Genomic DNA, 17947 nt, shown 5'->3' on the forward strand with positions numbered 1-17947 from the left:
GCACGCACACACCCCACCACCCACCCCACCACCCCACCCCTGCCCAAGAACGCTTCTCATGCTTTCTATTGTATCATATCAGGTGGCACATAATGTCTAATTGTCCCACTCTTAGTGATGTTAATTTTAAGATTGACCTGTGAGTTCATTATAAAGGCTCCCGCCACCTTTTTTTCTTAATGGTTTTATCATGCGACCTAGATCCATTATTTCATTGGACATTAAAGTGATTTTCCAATTATTTCATTCTTTATTCACTTAAACTATTGAACAGGAAAGATTTAGCCTGATAGACCAAGGTTCCTAACCCTTTTTTTCTATAGTGTGAAATCTGCATGTTACATGTATTTGTCTACTCATTATAAAAAGATGGAAGGGAAATAGGGCTAAAATGTCAGTAAAAGTATTTTATTTCACACTGAAATAGAAAAAGTGATAAGCTTGGTGAAAATCATATAATATTACATTTAAAATTATTCTTTATTTAAAAATCTATACTGTCAGGGTGCGGTGGCTCAGTTGGTTAAGCGGCTGCCTTCAGCTCGGATCATGATCCCAGGGTCCTTGGATCGAATCCCACATCGGCCTCCTGGCTCAGCAGGGAGTCTGCTTCTCTTTCTGCCCCTCCCCCTGCTCGTGCGCACGCGCTCTCTCTCTCTCTCTCTCTCTCTCAAAAATAAATGCTCTTTAAAAACAAATAAATAAAAATCTGTACTGTAAGACACTAAGCCATTGCTTAATGTTTTATTATAGGCAGTACAAGGACCTGTGGAATATGAGTGATGACAAACCCTTTCTATGCACTGCCCCTGGATGTGGCCAGGTAATATATAAATTACTTTAAGTCATTTTGTATATTCATATTTATTAAAACACTGATGAAAGTTTATGTTGTCATTAAAAGGATTCTCCTACAATTTTTTGTAAAATTTTGGAGTTAGAATGTAAGTAACCCAGAAAAATTTGGGGAAGAAACTTTTTTCCTCAGTAGTATATTTGAGTTTTTAAAAACACAATCTAATATGGAAAAAGAAAGTTAGAAGTCTTGTAATGGAAAGGTGAATACCTAGACAAAATCCAGGGCTTAATAGTATCTTCATTTGACCATTATTGGTTGAAAATAATTGTAAATTGCTTAGTTGGAAATCAAATATACATTATCTTGTTTGAAAATTATATTACTTGCTGAACTCTTATGAAATTAACTAATATTTACCTCTGACAGTGTCACTAATGCATTAATGTTCTTAATGTACCTAAGTCTAACATCTTCAGAGCATGTATGAAAGCATTTTCAGAAAATAATCTTTCTACATTGTATCAAAAAATAATATTTCAGTGTTTTTAATAGGCCATTAAATTATTAATCTGTTGCTGTTATAATTCTAACTTTAAAATAACTTATAGACACAAGAAATGAAAGAATAAATTTAGTGTGTAGCCAAATTACAGAGTACTTAAATATACAAACTATAAATCATAAATAAGCATTAGTGTTTCATTGGTTCTTACTTGTTTTCTTTAGCCGATGTTTTAAATTGAGGTATAATTGATACACTGCACATACTTATACAATTTCATGTTTTAATGTATATATGCTCATAAAACTATCACCATAATTAAGATAGAGAACATACTCCTCACCCCAAAAGTTTTGTCATGCCCAGTTGTTACCGCTTCTGCCTTTGTAAAGTACTACTCTGCCTATGTCCCTATAGATTAGTTTGCATTTTCTAGAATTTTGTGTAGAGTCACACAGTATGTACTTTTGTTTGGCATCTTTTGTTCCTTATAATTAATTTGCGATTTCCCCATGTTATGTGACCAATAGTTAATTCCTTTTCATTGAGGAGTAATATTTCATTATTATGCAGTTGTGGACATTTGGCTTATTTCCAATTTTTACTTATTACAAATAAAGCTGGTATAATTGTGTACAAGTCTTTGGTATGGATGCATGCTTTCTTTTCTCTTGGGTAAATGCATAGGAATGAAATGATGCGATCATATGTTAGATATATATTTACTTTTGAAGAAATTGCCAAGCTGTTTTCCAAAATGGATGCACTTTACATTTCCACCAGGAGTGTATGAGTCTTGTTGTGCCATTTCTTTGCCTACATTTGATGTTGGCAGTTTTCTAATTGTAGCCATTTTCCTTGTGTGTATAGTGATATATCATGTGGTTTTAAATTGCATTTCTTTGATGAAAAGATGAGCACTTGTTCATGTGCTTATTGGCCATTTGCATTATTTTTTGTGACATATCTCTTCAAATCTTTTGCTGTTTTTAAAAGTCAGGTTGTCTTTCCTTTAATTATTAACTTGTAAGAGTTCTTTATATATCCTGGATACCAGTCCATTGTCAAATAGTTTCTCCAAGTCTGTGGTTTGCATCTCAGTTTTCATGATAAGAGCTTTTGATCCACAGATCTTTTAATTTTAATGAAGTCTAATGTTATTAATTTTTTCTCTTTTATGGTTGTTGCTTTCTGTGACTTGTCTAAGAAATCTTTGCCTACCTTTAAGTCACAAAGGCATTATTCTCCTTTGTTTTTTCTGAAAGCTTGTTTTTTCATTTAGGCCTCTGTTTCATCTTGAATTCATTTTTCCATGTGGTTTTTCAGATATTTGAACATCGTTTGTTGAAAAGATTTTTCTTTCTCCATTAATTTGCTTCAGCTCCTTTATTGAAAATCAAATTATGGTAGATGTGTAGGTCTATTTCTGAGCTTTCTACTCTGTTCCTTTCATCAGTCTGTCAACTTTTATGCTAGTACCACAATGTCTTGATTACTCTAGCTTTACAGTAATGCTTCCAGTCAGGTAAGGTAAGTTCACCAGTTTAGTTCTCCTTTTTGAGATTGTTCTGGATAGTCTTTTAATTTTAGTCATTATGGTGAGGATGTAGTGGTATCTCATTATGATCTTAATTTTCATGATAGATATCTAAAGTTGTTGAACCAGGGTAAAGATAGGAAGTTACAGGGTTGGTGCTACTTAGATAGGTTTGTCAGGGAATGCCTCTCTGATAAGGTGCCATTTGAATTAAGACATGAAAATGAAGGAGCAGAGCTCTGGAGGAAGTTTTTCAAACTGAAGGAACAACAAATATGAAGTTTCTAAGGAGGGAATGGGTTTGGGTGTATTTAAAATCAGAAAGATGACTCTTGTGGCTGGAGCATATAAGTGACCAACAAGGATAAGAGTAAGAGATTCTGTCAGGTAGAATAAAATAGTCCATACCCTGTAGGGCTTTGTAGACTGTGATAAAGTGTTTGGGCTTTATTCACAGAGCCATGAAAGCTATTACTGAGCTAAGAGTGGAAACAGGGAGTAGAGACTGACAGCTGTCAGGTGAGAGATAATGGTGGCTTTGTCTAGGTGCTAATAGTGGACAATATAGAGAAATAGACTCATTTGACATATATTTTGGAGATATATTAGATATTCATTTTTCTATAAATTCAAGAAGGCTAAAAAAACTACACTTCCCAGAATTTTTTGTGAATAATATTTCCTAGGAAATCGAAAGTTCAAATAAGAATTGATTTTAGAAGCACCAATTTGGTGGTGTTGGTACAAGTTATTTTTTTGTCATAAGTATTGATATTATTCCCAATTTGAATTTTAGCTTTAATGCACTTAAATTTAAATTTTCAAATTTTAAATTTTTTAAAATACATTTTGTTGATAATGTTATTTTGAAGAGAGACCTGTAGAAATCAATGCAAAGAATTTTAACTTTTTTCTTGCTATTAAAAATGTTTTTATGTGCCTCAGTCACTACTAGGTATTTCACAGAAAGAGTTCTGTTAATCACATTTGTTTTAAAGTAATGTTCCATTGAATTTGGTGAAAGAGACAAAGTGTGATAATTTAGTGAAAGATTGATTTAACATTGGAACTCTTCTATTTTATGTGTTAATATCTTTGCTTTTGGTGATGCTTTCATTGAAAATTATTTCTTGCATAGAATGTTTATACATCATAAGCTGTTTTACAGAGGACATAAAGATTCATTTTATTTAGTCTAAAGTTTCACTGGAGGTGTGTAAATGTGTGTGTCTGTAACTTCCTGATGTTGAATAGATTCCTTCAAACCAGTAAAAGAAGCAGTAAAATGAGCTATTGGCTTTATGGCTTTATAACTTAGTTGTACCTATTTAATCTGTTAAATAGGAAAAAAAATCTATATCATGGATGGGAATGCATGTATTAAATGTAGAATGACTGACTTCTTAGGAAGTTAGTTCTGGTGAGTGTTCAAGCCTTAGAAACACAGATCTCTCAGATATCAGAGCTTCAATTCATTATAAAAGCAATTGGTTTACCTCCCTTCCATCTGTCAGGTTACCCTTCCTTTTTAACTTTATAAGAGAGATGGTTATCCATCCTACCTTTCTTGACTGCCTTTCCCATTGTTGACTCAGCTGTATGCTCAAAGTCTTGTTGTTTAACAAAATACTGTATTTTGCATTGGAGTTGTGCTGTAAATTGCCTGGAAGAAAGAAATTATGAATTTAATATGTTTAACATATTGTTATTACTACTACTATCATTTTTCTACAAAACTTATTTTTTAAAATAAACTTTTTAATTTGGCTCAGAAAGCAATTCAAATAGATTCTGCAAAAATTTTATCTTAGCATATAGTAGTAGCTATTTTATAAGTATTTGTTGAAAAAGTTTATTTCATTCATTCATATATATATATATCTGTATATGTATGTGTATATGTATATCTTTTCCTGGTGACTGCCTTTTGACAAGATGGCCTTTGACATTGGTTTTGTTTTGTTTGTTTCTTGTTAGAGGTAAATAAATTATTTCAAGTGATAGCTAAGGTTAAACTCATTTATTATCAAGTGCCAGTTTCAGTGTGTTTTATCCAAGTATATCAATAATATCATATCAAAAATCTCTTAATAAATAGCATTTTGGTAAATTTGATCTATAGATCATATATGAAACTTTGTAAATTCATATTTCTTGCATTCACCCTTTTAATATTCATATGATCCTGAATTTTTTTTAGGGCCCTTTTAGCTGTTCCTTTTCACTGAGGATCAATCTAGGTACCATTTTCACGTTTTGTACAATTCTATATCTGGTTCCTCTTTGATTTGGATATTTGTGGTCAAACCAATCCAAGCAGAGAATAGTTGTAGAATAAATTCCTAGGAGATAACTTTCCAGGTTCTTATCTGTTAATATGACCTCTACCAAAATGCGTTTATTCACAAGTGTTTAATTATTACCTTCATGGAGAAACTACATTGTTAGGTTCTTTAGAGTAAAGTGAATCCTGCTTTAAGATACTTTTAGTGTGGAATGTAATACACGTATATTTAAAACTCTAATGGAAAATAATGAAATAATGCCTACATTATTCTATAAACTACACCTATGTTCATTCTCTAAGAGCTGTTATTCGGCCGTCTATGAAAAGACAACTACTTCTTCCTCCAAATTTGGGAAGGATTCTTGTAATGATAAAGCAATAGAAAGCTAGTACTTGGTTGGGAAAGAGCTGGATTATTTTTAAATGAACTGCTTTGTTATCATAGTGGTTGTTCTTTCTTTGCTGGATTATAAGAAGCATTTTTAAAAATATGGTAATATAAAGAACCTGATTTACTTAATTTGTCCAGGGGTAATATTTCCATAAAAGAAGGAATCTGTTTGGTGTTTTTTTTAAGATTATTTATTTTAAAGTGCACGCATGAGCTGGGAGAGGGGTGGGGGAGAGAAAGAGAGACTCTCAAGCAGACTCCCCGCTGAACGTGAGCCGCCCCCGCCCCACTGACACAAGGCTCAATCTCACGACCTTGAGATCGTGACCTGAGTTGAAATCAAGAGTCGGATGCTTAACCAAATGAGCCACCCAGGCACCCCAGGAATCCCATTTGGATAGTTTAGGGGAACCACGTTCAAATATATATAATTTTAACATCCCTATTTATAAGGATGTAGGGTAGAGAGTTTATATCTTAATTTGGCATTTTATAATTATTGCTCTGAAATAAAATGTAAGTGCTCCTTATTTTCAGTTATAATTGCTGCTTGATAAGGAGCATCTTCATAAAGGTTGATGTCAGACATTATTTTAAAATGAACTGCTTTGTTGTATTGGTTGCTATTTCTTTGCTGGATTATAAAAAAAAGCATTTTTTTTAATGTGGTAACATAAAGAACCTAATTTACTACTTAATTTGTCCAGGGGTAATATTTTTGTGAGAGAATTCTCATTTTAAAAGTGGTAAGTAACCTGAAATCTGTGTAAATACAGTACTTTCTTCAAGTGTCACTGAACCATGGAATACATAGTTCTTTGATATGGCAAAAGAAATCAGTAGTGGTCTATTTTTAGTGTCCAAATGAAATTTATATGAAGTTTCTTTGCTTCAGGTTTAATTTTTAAATGCTCTCAAATGATTTATGTGACTTATTAATACATCAGTATTGCTTATTCTTGGGTAATGGGTTTTCTATAATTATTTGAAGTCTTGTATGTTTATACTAACAATAGATTCTTTTATAGTTAACAAACTGTTTCATTGTTAATGGTGGTTTTACATGTTGTGGAAATGAATTTCCTTATCATTTTACTTACTTGATCAAATTGAAAATCTTAACTATATTTTAAAACTTTTTGCCACAGCGTTTTACCAACGAGGATCATTTGGCTGTCCATAAACATAAACATGAGATGACACTGAAATTTGGTCCAGCACGTAATGACAGTGTCATTGTGGCTGGTTAGTATATGCTTTTATTAATAGCTTATATACATATTTCACCTGGAATGTGCACAATTTTTGTGTATTCTCTGTAAATAATATAGTCTGGTGATACTCCAATTACTTCATTTAAAGTAAATGTTGGCAACATGTATTTTACCCATTACATTTCCATGTTTACTTCTGACCATTCATTTCACTTTTCTGTGTGGTTTTCAAATGTAGATATCAATGTTTTGTGGGAGTTAATTAGAACCCCGGGAGCATTTATAGCATCTCCAAAGTTTACATTTGATTGATAATTGAACTAATGTGATGTTTAGTCAATGTTTCTTTTAGCTTTTTACACCTGGTTTGCAGTGCTTTGGGAAGAGAGGAAATGATCACGCTCCTCCTGTTGGAGAAAGATCAATTAGCAGACTTGTTCACTAGAATTTTGTTGGTATTTCTTTTGGGACTAAAACATCTGTGTTAGTAAAAATACTCTCAGTAAAAGGGCCTAAATTCAGTCAATGCTTTTTTTGTGTGTTTTGATCCTGTGAACATACAGTATCACATAAGCAGATGATTATCTTTCACAGTATGTGAAAAGAGAAAATTTCATGCATTGTTTTATTGTCCTTTCATGCTGTATTAGCTGCCCCTTTTGTGGTATTTAAATATATATGTACACACATCTATGCATTTGGACACACACATGATATGCATAGTTTTACTGCATTTGGTATATTTTATAAGTATTGTTCTAAGAAAAGAAAGTTTTATATAAAACAATATATTTATATAAATTTCAGACCCTTTTGTGTCATAACCACAGAGTCACATAAGTATTCAAAATCAACCCTAAATTATTATTTTCTCTTTTGAAGTTTTGGTTATACTCTTTGTCAGTCTGGAATGAATCCTGAAATCTGAATATTATTAGTATTTTAAAATTATTACCCAACATACAGATTAAATAATCATATGCGAGGCTTTATAGGGATAATGAGGCAGATGGTTTTTCCTGTACTTTCAGTATCATAATTTTTGTAATGAAAAAATTTGAGTTAACAAAAAGTTGGTAAGTTGTCAAAAACTACTTAGGAAAAATGAAAGAGCATGTTGAGCATTTCTTTAGTTCCATAAGTAAGAGGAAGCAGAGAAGAGTGAGGTATGCACTTCTTTAGAATATTGTACATCAGATATTAAGAGCTGGACCCCAAAAAAGTAGTCAAAATAACAACAACCTGGACAGTTCACTCTCCTAGGGATATAAATAAGGTCTTTGCTTGTCTGAGATTTATTGCCCTAGACCAAGATCTGTAACTTTTCAACTCAAAAATGTTTTGAGATTGGTTTCTAGAAATTTCCTGTTGGTTTACCTTTATTATAGTAGAAAAACAGAACACATTCAAACACAGCACTTAACCATTTTTTTACTAACATGTGGAAATTAGTAGTTTAGCATTCCTGTATAAGTATGATGCATGATGTGTGTGGTATATATTTGATGATCAATAGCCATAAGCCACTGCATGTTTAAACAGTTGTGCCTGTATTGACTTTTCTTTCCTCACACCTGATCATTTTGGTAATCACTGATAACAGTGTTTTATGCATATGCATTTTATTTCTAAGACTTTTCTCCTCTCCCTTCACCACACATTAGGAGCCTTTTGTTGGGCTGAGATAGACAAACCCTTTGATTATGAACAGAGGAGACAAATTTATATTCACTTTACTAATTCACCTATAATGGACTTAAGCTGATATGTGTACTCTGAGCTCTTGCTGTAGTAAATTTCAGAAGTCTTTTGAGGGTTAGTGAGTATGTATGTTGTAGACTAATAGGTAAAATGATGACACAAGAGAGTCCCTTTAGTAATTTAGATAATACTAGTCATGTTTGAGATAGGCTTACATTGTAGCTAATGTGTATGACATATAGGTCATTTTAGTGTTAAATATATTTATATGTAGTAAGCGTATTAGTACTCTAGATACATGTGGGGCAAAGATGAAAAGTAATGCCAATTCTGGGGACACAATATTTAACAAATACATGAGTTGTAATTTTATAAAATCTTAAACCAGGAGTCATCCTTATACTTTTATTTAGCTTAGACTAGATTCCTGATAAAACCTATAACTTGATGCCCTAAAATACATAAAATGTGACTAGAATTTCAGTGTGCCAGCAGCTCTGGTCAGTATGAATCAATAGCCTGGCAGTTAATAAGACAAATAGGCAAAATCCCTAAGTATACTATTTTTCACTCAACATGGACCTAACTAGTATTAATTCCATAACCAGTGCATGCGTTAATGTACATAGCATGAGTACCTAATCCAGGATAGTTAAAATATTTCACGTTGTGGGAAAGTAGAGTTGACCGTTCCTCTACTGCCTAGAAATTAAGGTAGAACATTCCATAAATAGGTAACTCTTATCTAGCCCCTTGTTCCAAGCTTGAAAAATGCATTAAAACAGAAAATTGGCTTCTGTGGATAGTGATAAAGGAGGATTCTGTTTTGGTTTGCTTTGTTTTAGGGCTCTTATTTTAACCTTCTCTTTTCTTCCTTGTAGTATTTTGGTCTACCTCCTAAAAATTCTGTGTTATCGTAAGCTTGCTTTTGTAGTGGGTTATGAACACGCGTGGAGAGCCCACGCTCGAGTGAGTGACTACATGCTCTTGTCCTAGCTTTCCCCAAACTGCATGTATTCGAAACAGTCGTAATTTTTAATAATGTAAATTTTTAAAAACTCTTTTTGCTTTAAATAATGGTAGTAGTTGATCTTTGAGTAGAAGATGCTTATGTCATTCTACTAAGAGAGAAGGTCTGGACTAAGGAACAAGAAGGACTTTTTTTTCATACTTTTGTGGTTCATAAAGTTGGAGGAAATATCTTGAACTGCAGCAAAGACTTAACCAAATTTTGTTTGCTTTAAAGGAAGAGGTCTTTCCAAAGAGAATTAACAGCTGACTGAACCAGTCCTGCTCATTTGTTAACTGACTAGCTATATTTCACGGTCCTGTATGCTATTTAAATCTGTGGGATTGCTTCTTGACATTTATTTCAGATCAGACCCCAACACCAACAAGATTCTTGAAAAACTGTGAAGAAGTGGGTTTGTTTAATGAGTTGGCAAGTCCATTTGAGAATGAATTCAAGAAAGCCTCAGAAGACGACATTAAAAAAGTATGTTGTTAACCATGAAATTAAGAGTATTTCTGACAAAACGAGTCACAGCTTACACTTCTTGCTTTCTTATTTTAGATACACTGGCATTTTTTGAACTTCTGACATTTTCTTTAACGTTTGTATTTTAGATGCCTCTAGATTTATCCCCTCTTGCAACACCCATCATAAGAAGCAAAATTGAGGAGCCCTCTGTTGTAGAAACAACTCACCAGGATAGTCCTTTACCTCACCCAGAGTCTACCACCAGTGATGAAAAGGTTAGAAATTTATGTTTTGGGGAGAAACACAAACTTAGTGTAAAAAAAAAAAACAGCACCCCAAGTAAAGTTTAATATTTGATTTACCTAAAATGTTACTGTAATAAGTTGTACACAATTGAGTATCAGGTTGTAATAGTCTTATATGTGAAAGCCTGTGAATTCTCCTAGAAATTTCAGGGAAAGAAGCTGTTACCTTGATAGATAATTGCCTTTTTATTACACTCAGAAAAATTATAGGGGAGAACAGCAATCATTTTAGATAAAACTTATTTTTTTTAAGGCTGCATAAATTTATAAAGTGAATTTAACTTTTCTGGGTTTTGCTATTATTTTATCCTTTGCCGCTTTTATATAGTGACAGCTTTTTCTTTACAACTAAAAATTGCTTGAACTAAGGTTATTTAGGCTTTTTAAGGGCTACGTGAATAGTTATTCATTCTCGACAGTTGGTCTTTGGTACTACCAACTAAGATGATGATGATACTGTCTTAGTACAAGCCTTTTGTAGGTGGTTTAGGGCCTCATTCCTGGATCTTGAATACCTTGGTAACTTGGGAACCCCCTGGGCTATATAGTGTGTGTTGAGTAACCATTATTGGGGTTTTTGTTTTGTTTTGTTTTGTTTTTAAGAGATGGGGAGAGAGAGAGAGGGAGAAGAGTGGGGAGGGGCAGAGGGAGAAGGAGACAGAGGATCTTAAGCAGGCTGCACGCCCAGCACAGAACCCGACACAGGGCTCAGTCTCAAAACCCTGAGATCATGACCTGTGCTGAAATCTAAGAGTTGGACGCTTAAGCACCCAGGTGCCCCATGGGTATTTCTTGATCACTTTTTATTCATAAGCACTTACAATGAACAAATTATATGGCACAATGAAGAGGCACTGACAATGTCTTTTTCTAGATTATGTTATTCTAAAACTATAAATGAATTAATGGACTTCTGTCATGGCAAAGAATCTAAAAGTAGGGCAGAAAAAGTAACTTCATACTTAGGAATAAATGCTTTGACCTTAGATGTTTTGAGGGTTTTTTTCCTCATTTCCTGATTATAAAAGTGAGTCTCATTATAAAAAATATGAGGAAGACAACCCAAATCACCTATTAGCCCATAATTGAGTGATAAGAATTACTAATATTATGAAACATTTTTCATAGATCTATGCATGCATTTATACAAATATCCATATATAAGGGAATAATTAGAAGGGTAGATGGATACAAAGAAAAATTCAAAGAAAGAGCCTAGTTTACTTTTTATTTTTTTTAAATATTTTATTATTTGTTTTATTTTATTTTTGAGAGAGAAAGGGAGAGACAGGGCACAAGGGGAGGGGGAGGGGCAGAGGGAGAGGGAGAAGCCGACACTCCCCTGAGCAGGGAGCCTGATGTGGGGCTCGATTCCAGGACCCTGGGATCATGACCTGAGCCGAAGGCATACCCTTAACTGACTGAGCCACCCAGGCACCCCTACTTTTTAATTTAAAACAAGTATTTTAAAAAAAGCTGTACAGCCAACATGGGGCTTGAACTCACAACCCCAAAATCAAGAGTCACATACTCTACCAACTAAACCAGGCAGGTGCCCCAATCCTAATTTACTTTTATATTGTGCTTTAGACATTGAGCATTAATGAACATTTTCCCATGTCATTAGAAAATTTCCAAAATACTAATTTTTAATGGTTGTACTTTATCATTATCTTAATGTATCTAATTATCCTGTTCTTTTTGGACATAAAGATTATTTCCACATTATCACAGTTATAGAAAATGCTGTTAACTCTATGATATAAATATCTTTTTTTCTAAAGAGCTTTCTAGTCCCATCACACTCAACAGTTTTTCCCTCTTCAGTGCTGCTTTAGCATCTTTCAAGGGTAATCCTTCTTCCTGCCTTCCTGTCTTTAGCCTCCCCCTGGGCAGGGCATAGTCACACCAAGTTACAAAAGTCTGTTCTGCGCCTCCTTCACTTCTCTTTCTCACTTTTCTTCATACGTGATCTCATCTCTACTCAAAACTTTAAAAACCAACTAAATGCTGATGATTTTCAAACTTACATCAACCAAGATATCTCCTGAATTTCCATATTCATCTCCAACTCCCATTGTGACATTTCCCTTTCTATATCTAATAAGCATCTTAAACTTAATATATCTAAGTCAGAGCTCTTGATTCTTTCCCTATCTTAGTAAATTTTCTTTTTTTTTTTTAATTTTTTTAAATTAACATATAATGTATTATTTGTTTCAGGGGTACAGGTCTGTGATTCATCATTCTTGCACAATTCACAGTGCCCACCATAGTACATAACCTCCCCGATGTCCATCACCCAGCCACCCCATCCCTCCCACCCCCCACCACTCCAGCAACCCTGAGTTTGTTTCCTGAGATTAAGAGTCTCTTAATGGTTTGTCTCCCTACCTGGTTTCATCTTGTTTCATTTTTCCCTCCTTTCCCCTATGAGGCTCATATATCATATACCCCTATGTGCTCATTATATCAAGTGCCCTCCTTAATGCATCACCCAGTTACCCCATTCTCCCACCCACCACCCCTCCAACAACCCTCAGTTTCCCATGATTGTCTCTTATGGTTTGTCTCCTCTGATTTCATCTTGTTTCATTTATCCCTCCCTTCCACTATGATCCTGTTTTGTTTCTTAAATTCCACATACCAGTGAGATCATGTGATACTTGTCTTTCTCTGATTGACTTACTTCGCTTAGCATAATACCCTCTAATTCCATCCAAGTTGTTGCAAATGGCAAGATTTCGGTTTTCTTTTTGATGGCTGCATAATATTCCTTTGTGTATATCTATACCACATCTTCTTTGTTCATTCATCTGTTGATGGACATCTAGGCTCTTTCCATAGTTTGGCTGTTGTGGACATTGCTGCTATAAACATTGGGGTGCACGTGCCCCTTCGGATCCCTACATTTGTATCTTTGGGGTAAATACCCAGTAGTACAATTGCTGGGTCCATAGGGTAGCTCTATTTTCAACTTTTTGAGGAACCTCCATACTGTTGCCCAGAGTGGCTGCTCCAGCTTGCATTCCCACCAACAGAGTAAGAGGGTTCCCCTTTCTCTGCATCCTCGCCAACATCTTTCATTTCCTGACTTGTTAATTTTAGCCATTCTGACTGGTGTGAGGTGGTATCTCATGGAGGTTTTGATTTGTATTTCCCTGATGCCGAGTGATTTGGAGCACTTTTTCATGTGTCCGTTGGCTCTTTGGATGTCCTCTTTGCAGAAATGTCTGTTCATGTCTTCTGCCCATTTCTTGATTGGATTATTTGTTCTTTGATTGTTGAGTTTAATAAGTTCTTTATAGAGTTTGGATATTAGCCTTTTATCTGATATGTCATTTGCAAATATCTTCTCCCATTCTGTCGGTTGTCTTTTGGTTTTGTTTCCTTTGCTGTGCAAAAGCTTTTTATCTTGATGACGTCCCAGTGGTTCATTTTTGCCCTTGCTTCCCTTGCCTTTGGCAATGTGTGTAGGGAGAAGTTGCTGCAGCTGAGATCAGAGAGGTTGCTGCCTGTGTTCTCCTCAAGAATTTTGATGGATTCCTGTCTCACATTGAGGTTTTTCATCCATTTTGAGTCTCTTTTTGTGTGTGGTGTTAAGGAAATGATCCAGTTTTCATTCTTCTGCATGTGGCTGTCCAATTTTCCCAACACCATTTGTTGAAGGGACTGTCTTTTATCCATTGGACGTTCTTTCCTGCTTTGTTGAAGATTAGTTGACCCTAGAGTTGAGGGTCCACTTCTGGGCTCTCTATTCTGTTCCATTCATCTTTGTGTCTGCTTTTGTGCCAGTACCATACTGTCTTGATGAATACAGCTTTGTAATAGAGCTTGAAGTCCGGAATTGTGATGCCACCAGCCTTGCTTTTCTTTTTCAACATTCCTCTGGCTTATTCAGGGTCTTTTCTGATTCCATACAAATTTTAGGATTATTTGTTCCATTTCTTTGAAAAAAGTTGATGGTATTTTGATAGGAATTGCATTAAATGTGTAGATTGCTCTAGGTAGCATTGACATTTTCACAATATTTGTTCTTCCAATCGATGAGCGTGGAACGTTTTTCCATTTCTTTGTGTCTTCCTCAGTTTCTTTCATGAGTATTCTATAGTTTTCTGAGTACAGATCCTTTGCCTCTTTGGTTAGATTCATTCCTAGGTATCTTATGGTTTGGGTGCAATTGTAAATGGGATCGACTCCTTAATTTCTCTTTCTTTTGTCTTGTTGGTGTATAGAAATGTCACTGATTTCTGTGCATTGATTTTATATCCTGCCACTTTACTGAATTCCTGTATGAGTTCTAGGAGTTTTGGGGTGGAGTCTTTTGGGTTTTCCACATAAAGTATCATATCATCTGCAAAGAGTGAGAGTTTGACTTCTTCATTTCCGATTCAGATGCCTTTTATTTCTTCTTGTTGTCTGATTGCTGAGGCTAAGACTTCTAGTACTATGCTGAACAGCAGTTGTGATAGTGGACATCCCTGCCGTGTTCCTGACCTTAGGGGGAAAGCTTTCAGTTTTTCCCCATTGAGAATGATATTTGCTGCGGGTTTTTCATAGATGGCTTTTATGATATTGAGGTATGTACCCTCTATGCTTACACTGTGAAGAGTTTTAATCAAGAAAGGATGCTGTACTTTGTCAAATAGATGCTTTTTCTGCATCTATTGAGAAGATCATATGGTTCTTGTTCTTTCTGTTACTAATTTATTGTATCACATTGATTTGCGGATATTGAACCAGCCTCACAGCCCAGGAATAAATCCTACTTGGTCCTGGTGAGTAATGCTTTTAATGTACTGTTGTATCCTATTGGCTAGTGTTTTGGTGGGAATTTTTGCATCCATGTTCATCAGGGATATTGGTCTGTGGTTCTCCTTTTTGATGGGGTCTTTGTCTGGTTTTGGGATCAAGGTAATGCTGGCCTCATAAAATGAGTTTGGAAGTTTTCCTTCCATTTCTATTTTCTGGGACAGTTTCAGAAGAATAGGTATTAATTCTTCTTTAAATGTTTGGTAGAGTTCCCCTGGGAAGCCATCTGGCCCTGGGCTCTTGTTTGTTGGGAAATTTTTGATTACTGCTTCCATTTCCTTAGTGGTTATCCGTCTGTTCAGGTTTTCTGTTTCTCCCTGGTTCAGTTTTGGTAGTTTATACGTCTCTAGGAATGCATCCTTTTCTTCCAGATTATCTAATTTGTTGGCATGTGGTTGCTCATAATATGTTCTTATTATTGTTTGTATTTGTTTGGTGTTGGTTGAGATCTCTCCTCTTTCATTCATGATTTTATTTATTTGGGTCATTTTTCTTTTTGATAAGTCTGCCCAGGGGTTTATCAATCTTATTCTTTCAAAGGACCAGCTCCTAGTTTCGTTCATCTGGTCTATTGTTCTTTTGGTTTCTATTTCATTAATTTCTGCTCTGATCTTTATTAATTCTCTTCTCCTGCTGGGTTTAGGCTTTATTTGCTGTTCTTTCTCCAGCTCCTTTAGGTGTAGGATTAGATTGTGTATTTGAGACCTTTCTTATTTCTTGAGAAAGGCTTGTATTGCTATATACTTTCCTCTTGGGACCTCCTTTGCTGTATCCCAAAGATTTTGAACAGTTGTGTTTTCATTTTCATTTGTTTCCATGAATTTTTTTAATTCTTCTTTAATTTCCTGGTTGACCCATTCATTCTTTAGTAGGATGCTCTTTAGCCTCCATGTATTCCAGTTCTTTCCGACTTTCCTCTTGTGATTGAGTTCTAGTTTCAAAGCATTATGGTCTGAAAATATGCAGGGAATGATCCCATTCTTTTGATACCGGTTGAGACCTGATTCGTGACCCAGGATGTGATCTTATCCTGGAGAGTGTTCCATGGGCACTAGAGAAGAGTGTGTATTCTGTTGCTTTGGGATGGAATGTTCTGAATATATCTATGAAGTACATCTGGTCCAATGTGTCATTTAAGGTCATTAATTCCTTGTTGATCTTTTGCTCAGATGATCTGTTTCAGTGAGGGGCATGTTAAAGTCCCCTACTATCATTGTATTATTGTTGATGTGTTTCTTTGATTTTGTTATTAATTAGCTTATATACTTGGCTCCTCCCATGTTAGGGGCATAGATATTTAAAATTGTTAGATCTTCTTATTGGATAGACCCTTTAAGTATGATGTAGTATCCTTCCTCATCTCTTATTATAGTCTTTGGTTTAAAATCTAATTTGTCTGATATTAGGATTGCCACCCCAGCTTTCCTTTGATGACCATTAGCATGGTAAATGGTTTTCCAGCCCCTCACTTTCAATCTGGAAGTGTCTTTGGGTCTAAAATGAGTCTCTTGCAGACAGCGTATCGATGGGTCTTGTTTTTTTTATCCAATCTGATACCCTGTGTCTTTTGATTGAGGCATTTAGCCCATTTACATTCAGGGTAACTATTGATAAAGATATGAATTTAGTGTCATTGTATTGCCTGTAAGGTGACTGTTACTATATATTGTCTCTGTTCCTTTCTGGTCTATGTTACTTTTAGGCTGTTTCTTTGCTTAGAGGACCCCTTTCAACATTTCTTGTAGGGCTGCTTTGGTGTTCGCAAATTCTTTTAGTTTTTGTTTGTCCTGGAAGCTTTTTATCTCTCCTTCTATTTTCATTGACAGCCTAGCTGGAGTATAGTATTCTTGGCTGCATATTTTTCTCATTTAGTGCTCTGAATATATCATGCCAGTCCTTTGTGGCCTGCCAGATCTCTGTGGATAGGTCTGCTGCCAGTCTAATGTTTCTACCATTGTAGGTTACAGACCTCTTGTCCTGAGCTGCTTTCAGGATTTTCTCTTTGTCTCTGAGACTTGTGAGTTTTACTGTTAGATGTTGGGGTATTGACCTATTTTTATTGATTTTGAGGGGGGCTCTCTGTGCCTCCTGGATTTTGATGACTGTTTCCTTCCCCAAATTAGGGAAATTCTCTGCTACAATTTACTCCAATATACCTTCTGTCCCTCTCTCTCTTTCTTCTTCTTCTGGGATCCCAATTATTCTGATGTTGTTTCGTCTTATGGTATCACTTATCCCTTGAATTCTGCCCTTGTGATCCAGTAGTTGCTTTTTGTCAGCTTCTTTATTCTCCATCATTTGGTCTTCTGTATCACTAAATCTCTCTTCTGCCTCATTTATCCTAGCAGTTAGGGCCTCCATTTTTTATTGCACCTCATTAAGAGCCCCTTTTCATTTCAACTTGGTTAGATTTTAGTTCTTTTATTTCTCCCGAAAGGGATTCTCTGGTATATTCTATGCTTTTTTCAAGCCCAGCTAGTATCTTTATAATCGTCATTCTGAACTCTGGTTCTGACATCTTACTAATGTCTCTGTTGATTAGGTCCCTGGCAGTTGGTACTGCCTCTTGTTATTTTTTTTGAGGTGAGTTTTTTGTCTTGTCATTTTGTCTAGAGGAGAATAGATGAATGAGAGAACAAAATGTTAACAGGGTAACAACAACCCCAGAAAAATATACACTAAACAAATCAGAAGAGACCTGAAACCGGGAGGGAAAGAAAAGGAAAGAAAAAGGAAAAAAAAAAAGAATATGATCAGGCTGGTGAATAGATCAGAGCCACACACTAGATTTTGGGCATATTTTTGTCTGTTCAAAGAAACTGCCTCCCAAAATTTTAAAGAAGGAAAAACTTATATATATACAAAAATAAGGGTAAATACAATGAAGGAATGGAATATGACTGTAAAGATGAAAAATAA

The 17947-nt window shown here is 35.1% G+C and overlaps 1 protein-coding gene across 1 annotated transcript in view; it reads left to right on the top strand.

Annotated features, from left to right (window-relative positions):
• The window catches only part of ATF2 (activating transcription factor 2), an 86368-nt gene that overhangs the window by 28010 nt on the left and 40411 nt on the right, over positions 1-17947 (top strand). The window contains 4 exon segments of the mRNA XM_028123190.2: positions 754-823; positions 6665-6761; positions 9808-9926; positions 10058-10186. Of these exon segments, the coding sequence (XP_027978991.2) occupies positions 754-823; positions 6665-6761; positions 9808-9926; positions 10058-10186 (415 nt within the window).

This window comes from Eumetopias jubatus, unplaced genomic scaffold (assembly GCF_037043125.1).
Source record: "Eumetopias jubatus isolate StellerSeaLion01/CBP00866 unplaced genomic scaffold, mEumJub1_p1.0 scaffold_3, whole genome shotgun sequence".
NCBI classification, from domain to species: domain Eukaryota; kingdom Metazoa; phylum Chordata; class Mammalia; order Carnivora; family Otariidae; genus Eumetopias; species Eumetopias jubatus.